The sequence below is a fragment of the Rosa rugosa genome, chromosome 4 (assembly GCF_958449725.1).
Source record: "Rosa rugosa chromosome 4, drRosRugo1.1, whole genome shotgun sequence".
Classification (NCBI taxonomy): domain Eukaryota; kingdom Viridiplantae; phylum Streptophyta; class Magnoliopsida; order Rosales; family Rosaceae; genus Rosa; species Rosa rugosa.
Genome location: NC_084823.1, coordinates 21,820,148 through 21,831,763, shown reverse-complemented (window position 1 = coordinate 21,831,763; position 11,616 = coordinate 21,820,148). Strand labels below are relative to the sequence as shown.

Below are 11,616 nucleotides of genomic sequence, written 5' to 3'. Positions count from 1 at the left end.
TAGTAGAGAAGCCAAAGTCTAAAAGGCTAAAACCCCAGAAAGACGCTAAAACCCCAGAAGCTGCCCAAACAAAGCTTGAAAGCTAGAGACTTCCATGGCTGAAACACTGGAAAAGCCGCCCAAGGAGATCGAAAGCGAAGACGAAGAGGAGGACCAGACCTTCGAAAATCTCGGATTGGACGGCCGCCTTATTCGTGCTCTAAACAAGAAGAAGATTCTCAAGCCCACGCCAATTCAGCGAGTCGCTATTCCTCTCATCCTTGTAATTCTCTCTCTCTCTCTCTTCCAACGAATGAATTTTACTGTTGAAAGATTGTGTTAATTGATTGTTTTACTGTATTTCTGCAAATTGGGGGTTTCAGGAGGGTAAGGATGTGGTGGCCAGAGCAAAGACTGGTTCTGGAAAGACCTTTGCTTACCTACTGCCTCTGCTTCAGAAGCTGTTTACTGCTACGCAAGAATCAACCAAGAAACTCGCTCCTACTGCCATTGTTCTGGTCCCAACTAGGGAACTCTCTCAGCAGGTTTATAACTCCCAAACATTTACGGCTTCGAAATCTGTAATGCTCTTCGATTAAATTGAGTTTATGTTTATGGTGTGTTTGCAGGTTTATAAGGAGGTCAGGTCGTTGATTGAACTGTGTAGAGTTCCATTGAAAGTCGTACAGTTGACAAGCAACATGCCTACTTCTGATTTGGTTGGTTCAGTTTCTTTTTCCAAGCTATGGAGATTTTGCTATGCATTTTTGTCTAAATTCATTTTGCTAACTCTTATCTTATCGACAAATGCAGCGCACAGCTTTGGCGGGCCCGCCTGAGATTCTGGTTTCCACTCCAGCTTGCATAAAGAAGTGCTTGTCGGATGGTGTTCTTCAAGCACAAGCAACATCCATTGGTGATTCACTAGAAATGCTTGTGCTTGATGAGGTGAGGGGCCATTCTGTTTTCTGAGAAGTTGATTGTTAATGTAAAGTCCATTAAATTGTTGTGGGACATCCTAGGATCTTTCGATATCAAAATTTTACTGCAAAAATATCGTCTTTAATCTGTTACATGATATTCACATTTTCCCATAAGTTGTAAAGAATGATTATTTTGCAATTTCTGTCGAGAGAGTATTGAATTATATTTTGTTTCAGGCAGATCTTCTCTTGTCATATGGATATGAGGAAGACATAAAAGCTTTGACACCTCACATTCCTAAACGTTGTCAATCTCTTCTTATGTCTGCCACAGCAAGGTTTGTTGTTCACTGAATATGTCTACAAGTTCTTATTTCTGCAAGTTTTAAGGAGCTAGGATGTTAAGCACAGTGTGTTTTGTGATACTATATATCTCTTGAAGGCTCAAAGGTTGCATTTTTTTTTTCATTTTGTACACTATATATCTGATACCTATATACTTGGCAGTGATGATGTCGAGAAACTAAAGAAGCTTATTCTACATAATTCCTATATTTTGACTTTGCCTGAAGTTGGAGATATCAAGGATGAGGTCATCCCAAAAAATGTTGAGCAGTCCTGGGTAAGAATATTAATGCTCTTAAACATATACCATGTTTTCTAAAACCTAATTTTTTTTTAAAGCATGTCTGACATCACATTGATGATTATTATTTCGTTAATCTTCTTTACTCTGTACCCCTTTCTATTTATGATATATCTCCTTCCCTCTATACCAGTGATCTTTACAAATTTTTGCATGTTTAAATTTTATAAATTCTATAAATGTAGGGTTAACAACTTATATTTTTCTTTTTATTGTTTCTTAGATATCATGCACTGCTCGTGACAAGTTACTTTACATCCTTTCCCTGTTAAAGTTGGAGTTGGTTCAGAAAAAGGTTCTGATATTTACTAATACAATAGACACATCCTTCAGAATAAAGCTATTTTTGGAAAAGGTATATGGATTTCCTTTACATGCATCGATAAAGGCTAACTTACTACTGTAGAAATTGATTTCTTCTTGTTTGTGCAGTTTGGCATAAGATCTGCTGTTTTGAATTCTGAGTTGCCACAAAATTCTCGTATCCACATTCTTGAGGTTTGTAAGCACAACAATTGATATTGCAACTTGATAATGGATAAAGTTACTTATGTCATTGGCTAAAGTTTCAGTGAGAATGACATTTCGCAAAATCCTCACCACCTTCATTTGTCAACAGGAATTCAATGCTGGCCTTTTTGATTACTTGATTGCAACCGATGACAGTGAAACAAAGGAGAAAAAAGAAAATGATCAGAAAAAGATCGATTCAAAAAATTCTAGACGACATGCTAAACCCAAACCCAAAGCTGACTCTGAATTTGGAGTGGTACGAGGAATTGACTTCAAGAATGTACACACGGTATGTCATTACTATCTGCTTTGCTTTGGGGATGGCGATTAAACTTTACCTTCAGAGACTACAGCAGTTTCTGGGGTATGATATATGCATCCTAGATGCAATTTAGAGTTTGCTTTGCTGTTGCTATAATTAGATTCACTTATTAGTAATTTCTGGGTTTTAGTGTTTGGTGTATTCATTACCATCTATAAAATAGCTGAATTTCTGTAACAATGCAAGTATATCTCCTAACCATATATCCTGGTAAATTACAATGGCCTGAAATACGCATTGCATATTACTTGTTTAAAATTTGAGGTTTTGTGTGTTCTTTTTATCATTCACTATTTCAGAGCCATGAGTTGCAGACTTTATTCTTAATTGTTATTTTTTTAAGAATGACAAAGGCTTGAGTTTGTTTTCCTAATCATGTTAGCTACCTACCTATATGTGAACCTAATTTAACTGCTACAAGAGAAACTGCTTCTTTTTGCCGGTTTGGTAACAATTGTCGGAATGGGGTTCTACCGGGAAACCACATATATATCACACCTCCCCCCAAATGAAATTATTCCTTTTCGGGCTGCTGCTGTTTCATGAGCTGATGGTTGTTTCTTGAGTAGCCACATGACTTTGTTTTGGGTTGTTTCTGTTTTTGCTGGATTGCTTGCTCACTTTTGATGTAGATTGAGTACTTCCTATTGTAGATTTATTTATCTGTTTCTTGATTTCTAAAAAAGAATACTTAGTAAAGTATCATCTGATATGCCATTAACAATATCTGCTCTTTTACTCTCTTTTGCAGGTCCTGAATTTTGATATGCCTCTAAGTGTTGAAGGATATGTTCATCGTATTGGTCGTACTGGAAGAGCATATAGTACTGGTGCTTCTGTGTCTCTTGTGAGTTTGTTAGACAATTTAAGGACCTCTTGTTGTTTTGTAGGGAATAGCACGTAGTAGAATGGTGGTTGGTCTTTCTACATAATAGTTACATAATTGGAATCAATAGTCTGAATTTCACGTCCACTCTGCATAATCCCATGCATCCTTTGTGAACTATTCAAGTTACTTGATGCCTCAACAAATTAACTGTTACCCCAGGAGGTCTAAATAATGACAGAAATGATCATCTTCTTATCTTGCATAAGATTTTGATAATTTTAGCTTTTTGTTACAGGTTTCTCCAGATGAGATGAAAGTTTTTGAAGAGATAAAGTCCTTTTTAGGAGATGATGAAGAAAATGATTCAAATAAACTTGTTCCATTTACTTTACTGACCAAGAATGCAGTGGAGTCTTTAAGATATAGAGCCGAGGTGATTGTTCTGATTCTCTGTGGCTATTTTTTAATTGTCTTAATCACCTTGTTTAAGTTGCATTCATGTGATTCCTAATTCTGACATTGCATTGGAAGATAGAAAGATAGGGCGGACAGTCATTAATGCTAAAATATGAATTATATGCAGGATGTCTCAAAGAGTGTGACAAAACTTGCCGTGAGAGAATCCCGAGCTCAGGATTTGAGGAATGAAATTCTCAATTCTGAAAAGTGAGTATCGACAATCATTGCTTTCTTTATCAATATGAATTCTTTTGCGCTGTATTTTTTGCAAAATTAGACTTGAGGCATGTTAAATTAACCAATATCATCACATTCAGTGCTTTCAATTTCAGGTTTCAATCTTTGGTTTCTCTGCATTACCTCTATACCAGAATATTTGTAGTTTTAGTTTTCTAATGATCTGCTTCTATCTGTTTAGGTTGAAGGCTCATTTTGAAGCCAACCAAAAGGATCTAGGTACCAAACTTTTGTGGTTGGATATATTTGAGTCTTATATTATACTCGCTGTATCATGTCAAGTTGCAAGACATGAGCAATTTTCATTTTCTTGCGCAGATCTGTTGAAACATGACAAGGTTCTGAGTAAGAAGCCCCCTGCTCCTCACCTGCGAGTTGTGCCTGATTATCTGTTGGATGCAACAACTAAAGAAGCCAGCAAGAGAGTTAAGCTTGCGAGAGCTGCAATGGGTAACAACAACCCTGGTCGCCGTGGATTTAAGAAAAAATCCAAGAAAGATAAGGACCCCCTTAAGTCTGTCAGTGCTCAGGTATACTTTAGCTTTCTTTTTGTACTTATTTCTTCATGCTTATACTTCATGTCATTAGGCAGAGACCAGAAGTTGCTAATTGATTTGTTATAATCTAATGCTAGGGACCCAAGAAAGGAAGAAGGGAAAGAAAAGATGGCAATGACAACCATAAGCAAAAAAGGCAAAAGACTTGATTTATCTATTTATCTCATCCATGTGTTGTATAGACAGAGGGTTTATTAGCTACCTCCCAATTTTGTTTCAATCTTTAGTGTTGGTATTTGGCTTTAAAGTAGCTCATGTATCATTCATTGATTAACTACTGGAACAAGATACAAAACAATGAGACAGAAATGATCATATCATTATCCTCATGTGGACGGACTTGCGTCAAATGGTGACGGCAAGCAGAGAAAATTGGTTTGCTAGTTGTATGATACTCATTTTTATCAGTAGCTTTTATTACTGGTCCAATAGTTCTGTACATGTGTTCTAGTAGCTTAAATCCCGTAAGAGATAAAACCCATCGCACAACAACAACAAGAAAATAAAATAAATCCCGTAATTGACACTAAAACAAAGGGACATAACCCAATAGCTTCACATAACTCAAACTTACGAAACCTCCTTCCACTTTCTGCAACCCGATTTAAAACAACGAAACAGACAATCAATAATCAACAACCACTCATTGAAAAAGGGCAGATCGTAAGACCAAAAGAGTACCCAATCATACTACAAAGAAAACCACAAAAGAAAGAAAGAAAGAAAGAACGAAAGAATTTACGCAGGGCTTAATACCTCTCTCTTTCTGCCTGCAACTCTCTGAAGCTCCCTCTTTCTTTCTATCCCTAGATCGCTCTCTCTCTCGCTATCCCTAAATCCTTCTACTCTCTCTTGATACATCGGACTGAACAAACCAAATACCACAAAAACCTATCGCACAACAACAGTAACCAACGAAACCAAACTGTAATTGAGACAAAAATAAAGGGTAAAAGCGTCATTCAATTCGAGCTCTAAGGAACAGTGCTGTGAACAGCTGACCGTCCTTAGATGTATGTATAATATGTATATATATAGGGTTAATACTCATACACCCCAAATCCTCGAGAATACTTCTCATACACCCCAGTGTCTTATTTTTCTTCCTCTTTACACAACTTTTTCTTCTTTTCATGCCTACTACCCATCTTAGCAAAATCCCTACCAATAGTACCCTTTTCTTGATTGTCTTTGTCAGTTTGGTTTCTTTGCTATCTGTTTTCCTTATTTGTTTAAAGTTTTGATGAAACGTGGTGGGCCCATCAGAGTTTATTCGTTTACATATATATACAGACGTTGCACTCATCCTCTATTTCAAATGTAAACAGTACAATTTACTATTCAAGATTTCTATCATTGACAGACTTGAGCTAAATGCTATCTGTAAAAATACTAGCAAAGAACTGCAAAAAGAGAGAGAAAAATTGAGAAAATTGAAAGAATATAGAGAAAGTCTTAGTAGAGAAACTCCCAACTACTGGGATATTATCTATAGACTTCAAACCAGAATTTATAAATTAGAAGAAGATATTGATAATCTGTTATATATTCTGGAAGAGGAACAAAAACCTCTTGATTATCTGAGCATTGGTTAGATCCGCAAATCACTGGTATCAGAGCTTGTAAAGAGCTCAGCAGGGGAATCCCCCCCAATGGGGACAATGTCTGATTTAATAATAGAGAGACTGAATTCTCTATTAAAATCTTCTGATGAAAAATATCAGATCCTGCAGAAAGAAATATCTAGATATCAAGAGCATCTAGAAAAAATTCCTGTTATAATCCACCAATTAGAAAAATTGGAAAACAAACTGGATTATATCAAAGATCTTCCAAAAACGGAAGAAGAAAAGCTAACAAGTGTTAGTAGAAAAATCCTTGAACAGCAAAAAATGCTGGATTCTATGAAAAATATACTGAAGGACAAGAAAGTGCCTATAGTAAAAACAAAGAAGGCTAATGGGTTCAAACCATTAGAGAGACCGGAAAAGAATCATGTTCCAAACATGATTTTTCTGGATCCATCAACTAGTTCTACTAGTATTCGGTATGAAAAGCCGAAAGAAACTCGAGATGTCAATATGATGAGCATCTTCGGGAAAAAGAAAGGAGTACAACTCCTAAATGCTGAAGAATTTGAATACAACGAAATCGAGCATGAGGTAAAAAACGCCTCAATTCCAAAGCTAGATTTCAAACAAATATACAAAAGGGGAACATTTGACCTGATGGATAGCCATCATTTCAAATTACTGGAATTTACAACCCCTTCCACAACAGGAGAAACAGATCTACTACTGATCACTCCTGCTGAAGTTGCCCGAGCAAAAGCAAAAAATTATCAATTTATGCACATTGGAGCAGTCCAAGTAGGCATAAAACTTCTTGCTCGAGAAGGCATAAACTGTTCAGTTCTATGTGTCTTACAAGACAATTGACTAACAGATTTTCAAGCTAGTCTTTTGGGAACCCTTGAAGCATCTCTATGCAATCAAGTAGCTTATTTCAACTGCTTCCCAAACTTTTCAACCAGCTTGAAGGATGCAGCTCACTGTCTAAGGCTGAGAGTCAAGACAGATGGCATATCTATGAAAAATGATATGCAAGAATTGGCAATAGTATACAGAATATACTATAAACTGATGAGTATTACAGTAGAGCCAAAGACAAGGATATCAAACATCCCTGGTCTTACTACTGGATTCCTCACCAGTCAGAAGAACCATTCACAACAGATCCATAAGGTTACTTGGAATGAAGTAACTTTTCCCATTGAATGGAAATTATCTGGTCCGAAGCTACCAGCAGAAAGTGCAAAAGCTAAAATTTATGAAAGTAGAAAGACTGGAGAAATCAGTCTAAATTTTGAAAATCACAGAAAAAGTGATGCCTGTCCTGAGAATATCAGGATAAACAAAAATCTTCTCAGAAGAAGCTACAGCACTAGGGAAGCTAGTGTTAGTGGTACCAAAAACTCTGAACAACCATCAGAGTCCATCACTGAAGAAGAATTAGAAGCTGATCTAAACAGACCAGTTAATATGCTTAGAGCACAAAAGCTCTATGACATCTATGAAGAAGCAGAGTTTTGTGAAAATCCTGAACGATTAGAAAAACTAATCGAAGAGATGAAAAATTTCAAACCAGGAAAGGAAAGAAAACTCCTTCCCTACCAAGATATTGAAATGGAAGAAGGAGAAAGCTCCAAAACTTTCATCATTAGAGAAAAGGGAAAACTGAAACTCCCTATACAGAAAGCCCCTACTGGCAGAACTGGAGAAAGAAATTCTCAAAGATTTGTCCCAAAGGACAAGATACCCAGAGTACCAATTTCCAATTATGGTATCTGGTTAGATCTAGACAAAGCTCTAGACAAGAGGAAAACTCTTGACCAATGGGTAGATAGCCTGATGATGGCCTCTGCTCTTACCCGTGGAAAATTTGAAGCTCCTGATCTTCAGATGTATTTTGAAACTACCCTCACTGGAGTAGCTAAGAAGTATTACTACTCTTTCAAAGAGACAGCCAGAGGAAAAGAATGGCTGGAAGAAATCAAAACTTCAAAATCTCTGTATGATTTTGCAGCACCGCTGTACGATCAGTTCTGTGGAGATCCTGCAAATATGAGTGAAAAGGCTAGAGAAACGGCCAAATCAAATATCTATGCTCTCAAAATCTGTGACATGAGATATTTTGAAGAATACTTGAATGAATTTCAAGAATATTACTATACGATTGGTGAACTAGAGAATACTGATCTAGTCAACCTGTTGCATAGAAAACTCCCTGAACCATGGAGAACAGCTGTGCGAGAAAGCATAGCAGAAAAACCAATTGAAAGATTTTCAGTTGGAGGGATTGCTGACAGAATCCGGCAATTACTGAAAGAACAATGCAAAGCCAATCTTAGAGCTAAGATGGCCAAGAAACAACTCAAAGGAGTTGAAAATTTCTATTACAGAATACTGGATATGCCAACAAATTGGGGATGCCATGAATCCAAGTTCCACAGAAAAAAGAAAGGAAAATATTACTCTAAAAAATTCAAAAAGAGTAATCAAAGAAAAGATTGGAAATTCAAGAAAAGTTCCAATTACAAGAAACAACAGGATGAAGATCCTAAAAAGAAATTCTTCAAGAAAAAGAAGAATACTCATCAACATAAACAACCTAGCAAGAAAGCTTGCAGATGTTGGTTATGTAAAGCTGAAGGGCACTATGCCAATGAATGCCCGGAAAAGGGTAAAAGATCTACTAAAGCTCTCTTTGAAGAATATGAGCATATAGTAGAATCAGCAAATATGAAAGGCTACGAAATCGCCTATTCTGATGATGAAGAAGACGACAGGTCAGTTTACTCTGCCTGGTCTGGAGAAGAAGATTCATCTGAGTCTGAGACAGATTCTGAAGTAGAGTACTTCGAATCCAGACAAATGAATGTATTGAAAATCAAAAACTGGGAAGAAAGCAAGACAGAATCCTTAATGTCTTCTTATCAAGTGAACCCTGGTACATTCGTTTGTGACTACTGCTTATGTCACGAAAAGAATTGTCTCCCTATGTTTACCACAAAGAATGCTTCATAGCTGAAGCAAGAAGAAAAACCAAGAATGGCCTTGTCAGCCAATTGGTTGAACAAGAATATGAAGAATATTTCTCTGAACAAAAAGAGAAAAAGGTAGAAGCCTTGTTCCAAGAAATCATGGAACCGTCTTCCTCAAAAATAAAGGAAGAACTCATCAACGAAGAAAACATCGATGAAAATTTAAACTTTGAACTGGTTGAACCACCAGAAATTATTCCAGAAGAATGTAAACCATTCATTCCAAAGGAACAAGCTCAAGAAAATGAGCTTTAACAATCGAAAGTCGTCTCTACTAGTAGATACAGCAACTACATAGAGATTGGGCTAAAATTCCCTGATCATAAAAAATATCATCTACATGCCTTTGTAGACAATGGATCGGGATTTACTGTTGCAAAGAGATTTGCAATTCCAGAAGAACTCTGGAAAGAAGATAAGAAAAGAACAGCTACTGGTGTAACATTTGATGGAAGCCATCTCACCATGAATAAAGTAGCAAAAAAAATTCATATCACCATTGGTGGAGGAACATTTATCATCCATAATGTCTGGCAATCTGAAGGCCAAGGCTCAGATTTCTTGTTGGGAAATGATTTTATTCTCCAACAGAGATTTATTCAGGATGAAGAAGCAATAGGCCTCAGAAAAGGAGAAAGGGTGTTCTGGGCAAATAGGCTTACTCAAGCCAAAAGTGTCGTTGGTCCTCACTTTACTACCCAATATCAGAGATCACAACCGAATAGTGGTGATCTTACCCCCTACAAACCCAAATTTGAACCCATCCTCCAAATCAAACAACAAGAAAAATTACTTGTTGAAGAATCATCTTCTGAAGAAGAAGAAGAAGAAACTAGTGAAGAAGAAGAAGCTAGTTTCATTCATAAGCATAACCTCAAGCACTTTCAGAATAAGCTTGAGTCTCAGAAAATTCCCACTCTTGAGAAAATCAAGAAACTACTCGAACAGAACATCGACGTCGATCCTCAGAAGTTTTGGGAAAAAGACCCAGTGGTCTGTGAATTGAGATTACATGACATGAATGCCATCTGTCATGTCAAAGCCATTCCTCAGTACAAAGAGGAAGATAAAAAAGAATTCAGAAAAGATATTGAAGATCTCCTGAACAAGAGATTAATTCAACCTTCCACTAGCCCTCATCATGCTCCAGCATTCTACGTGAGAAACCATGCAGAAACGCTAAGAGGAAAAGCTAGAATGGTAATTGACTACAGAGATGTCAACAAAAAGACTGTCAAAGACGGTTATCAAATCGCTCAAGTTAGAGTGTTGATCAACCAGCTCAGAGGAGCTAAAGTCTTTTCGAAATTCGATGCAAAGTCGGGTTTCTGGCAAGTCAAAATGCATCCTGAGAGTATACCTCTCACTGCATTTGGAACACCATAAGGACATTACGAATGGTTAGTGATGCCTTTTGGTCTGAAGCAAGCTCCCTCAATCTTCCAGAGAAAGATGGATAATATCTTCAAACATGTTGCGGAGTTTTGCGTCGTCTACATAGATGACATTCTGGTCTTCTCCAAAAACAGAGAAGAACACATGGAAACACCTCCATGAGGTTGTAAAGCTGATAGTTCAGCATGGAATTATCCTAGGTGAAAAGAAAATCTTCTTTATCCTCGATGAAGTTGATTTCCTAGGAATAAATATCAAGAATGGAGTGATAAAACTCCAACCTCATATCCTTGAGAAGATCTGGAAGTTCCCAGATAGAATTCCTGATGCTAAGAGTCTAGAGAGATTCCTTGGTGTCATAAATTATGGGAGAGATTTCATTCCCAAAATCTCAGGGTTAACAGCAATGTTATCTCCCAAGACAAGTTCCAAAAGAAAATGGAACTTCACAGAAGATGATGAAAAAACTGTGAAGCAGATAAAAAATCTCTGCAAAAACCTCCCTCCTCTTCAACAACCAGAAGAAAATGATGAGATTATCCTCCAAACAGATGCGAGTGATAATTATTGGTCTGGTGTTGTTCTGGCAAAAACGCTTGGAACTAACATAGAAAAAATCTGTAAATTTTGTAGCGGCAAGTTCAGCCCTGCAGAACTGAATTATCCCACAGGGGAAAAAGAAATTTTGGCTGTTAAGAAAACAATTTTAAATTCTCCAGCTTTCCTTGGAAAACCCTTTACTGTTCGCACCGATTGTGCCAGAGTAAAGAATTTCAAAAATTTCAAACTTGATAAAGCTGCTGATAGAGGAAGATTAGCAAACTGGCAATTATTTCTTAACCAATATGATTATGTTGTTGAATTAATTGCAGGAAACAAAAACTATCTTCCAGACGCCTTAACAAGAGAATTAGCCATGTTCAGTAGAAGAGATGACGACGAAGGTCGCAATCCCAGAAGCAGAAGAGCTGGGAAAGAACATGAAGCTACTGAGGATCCCAAAGAAAAAATCCTCAAGAGATTTCTGCTAAGTTCAAAAGACTTAGCGACAACTGATCAATCCCAGGGTAAAGGATTGGCTAGCCCGTCTCAAACGGCAGACGGTAAAGGCTCATCAAGACCGTTGACGGCTGTTGCTTTGCCAAAAAGCAAA

The 11,616-nt window shown here is 37.1% G+C and overlaps 1 protein-coding gene across 1 annotated transcript; it reads left to right on the top strand.

Annotated features, from left to right (window-relative positions):
• Positions 1-4,800, top strand: LOC133743780 (DEAD-box ATP-dependent RNA helicase 16-like). The gene is made up of 15 exons (XM_062171811.1): positions 1-262; positions 363-524; positions 609-698; positions 793-927; positions 1,140-1,240; positions 1,410-1,524; positions 1,772-1,903; positions 1,981-2,046; positions 2,168-2,350; positions 3,135-3,230; positions 3,508-3,645; positions 3,796-3,878; positions 4,090-4,127; positions 4,227-4,438; positions 4,543-4,800. The coding sequence occupies exons 1-15, from the start codon at positions 95-97 to the stop codon at positions 4,612-4,614; spliced, it is 1,791 nt and encodes a 596-aa protein (XP_062027795.1). The 5' UTR covers positions 1-94; the 3' UTR covers positions 4,615-4,800.
• Positions 4,801-11,616: the final 6,816 nt, after the last annotated feature.

Excerpts from the sequence above, each read along its gene's own strand:
- LOC133743780 (XM_062171811.1), top strand. The coding sequence starts at position 95 with ATGGCTGAAACACTGGAAAAGCCGCCCAAGGAGATCGAAAGCGAAGAC. Across the intron at positions 263-362 it reads TCGCTATTCCTCTCATCCTT|GAGGGTAAGGATGTGGTGGC; the intron begins GTAATTCTCTCT and ends TGGGGGTTTCAG. Across the intron at positions 1,904-1,980 it reads TAAAGCTATTTTTGGAAAAG|TTTGGCATAAGATCTGCTGT; the intron begins GTATATGGATTT and ends TTGTTTGTGCAG.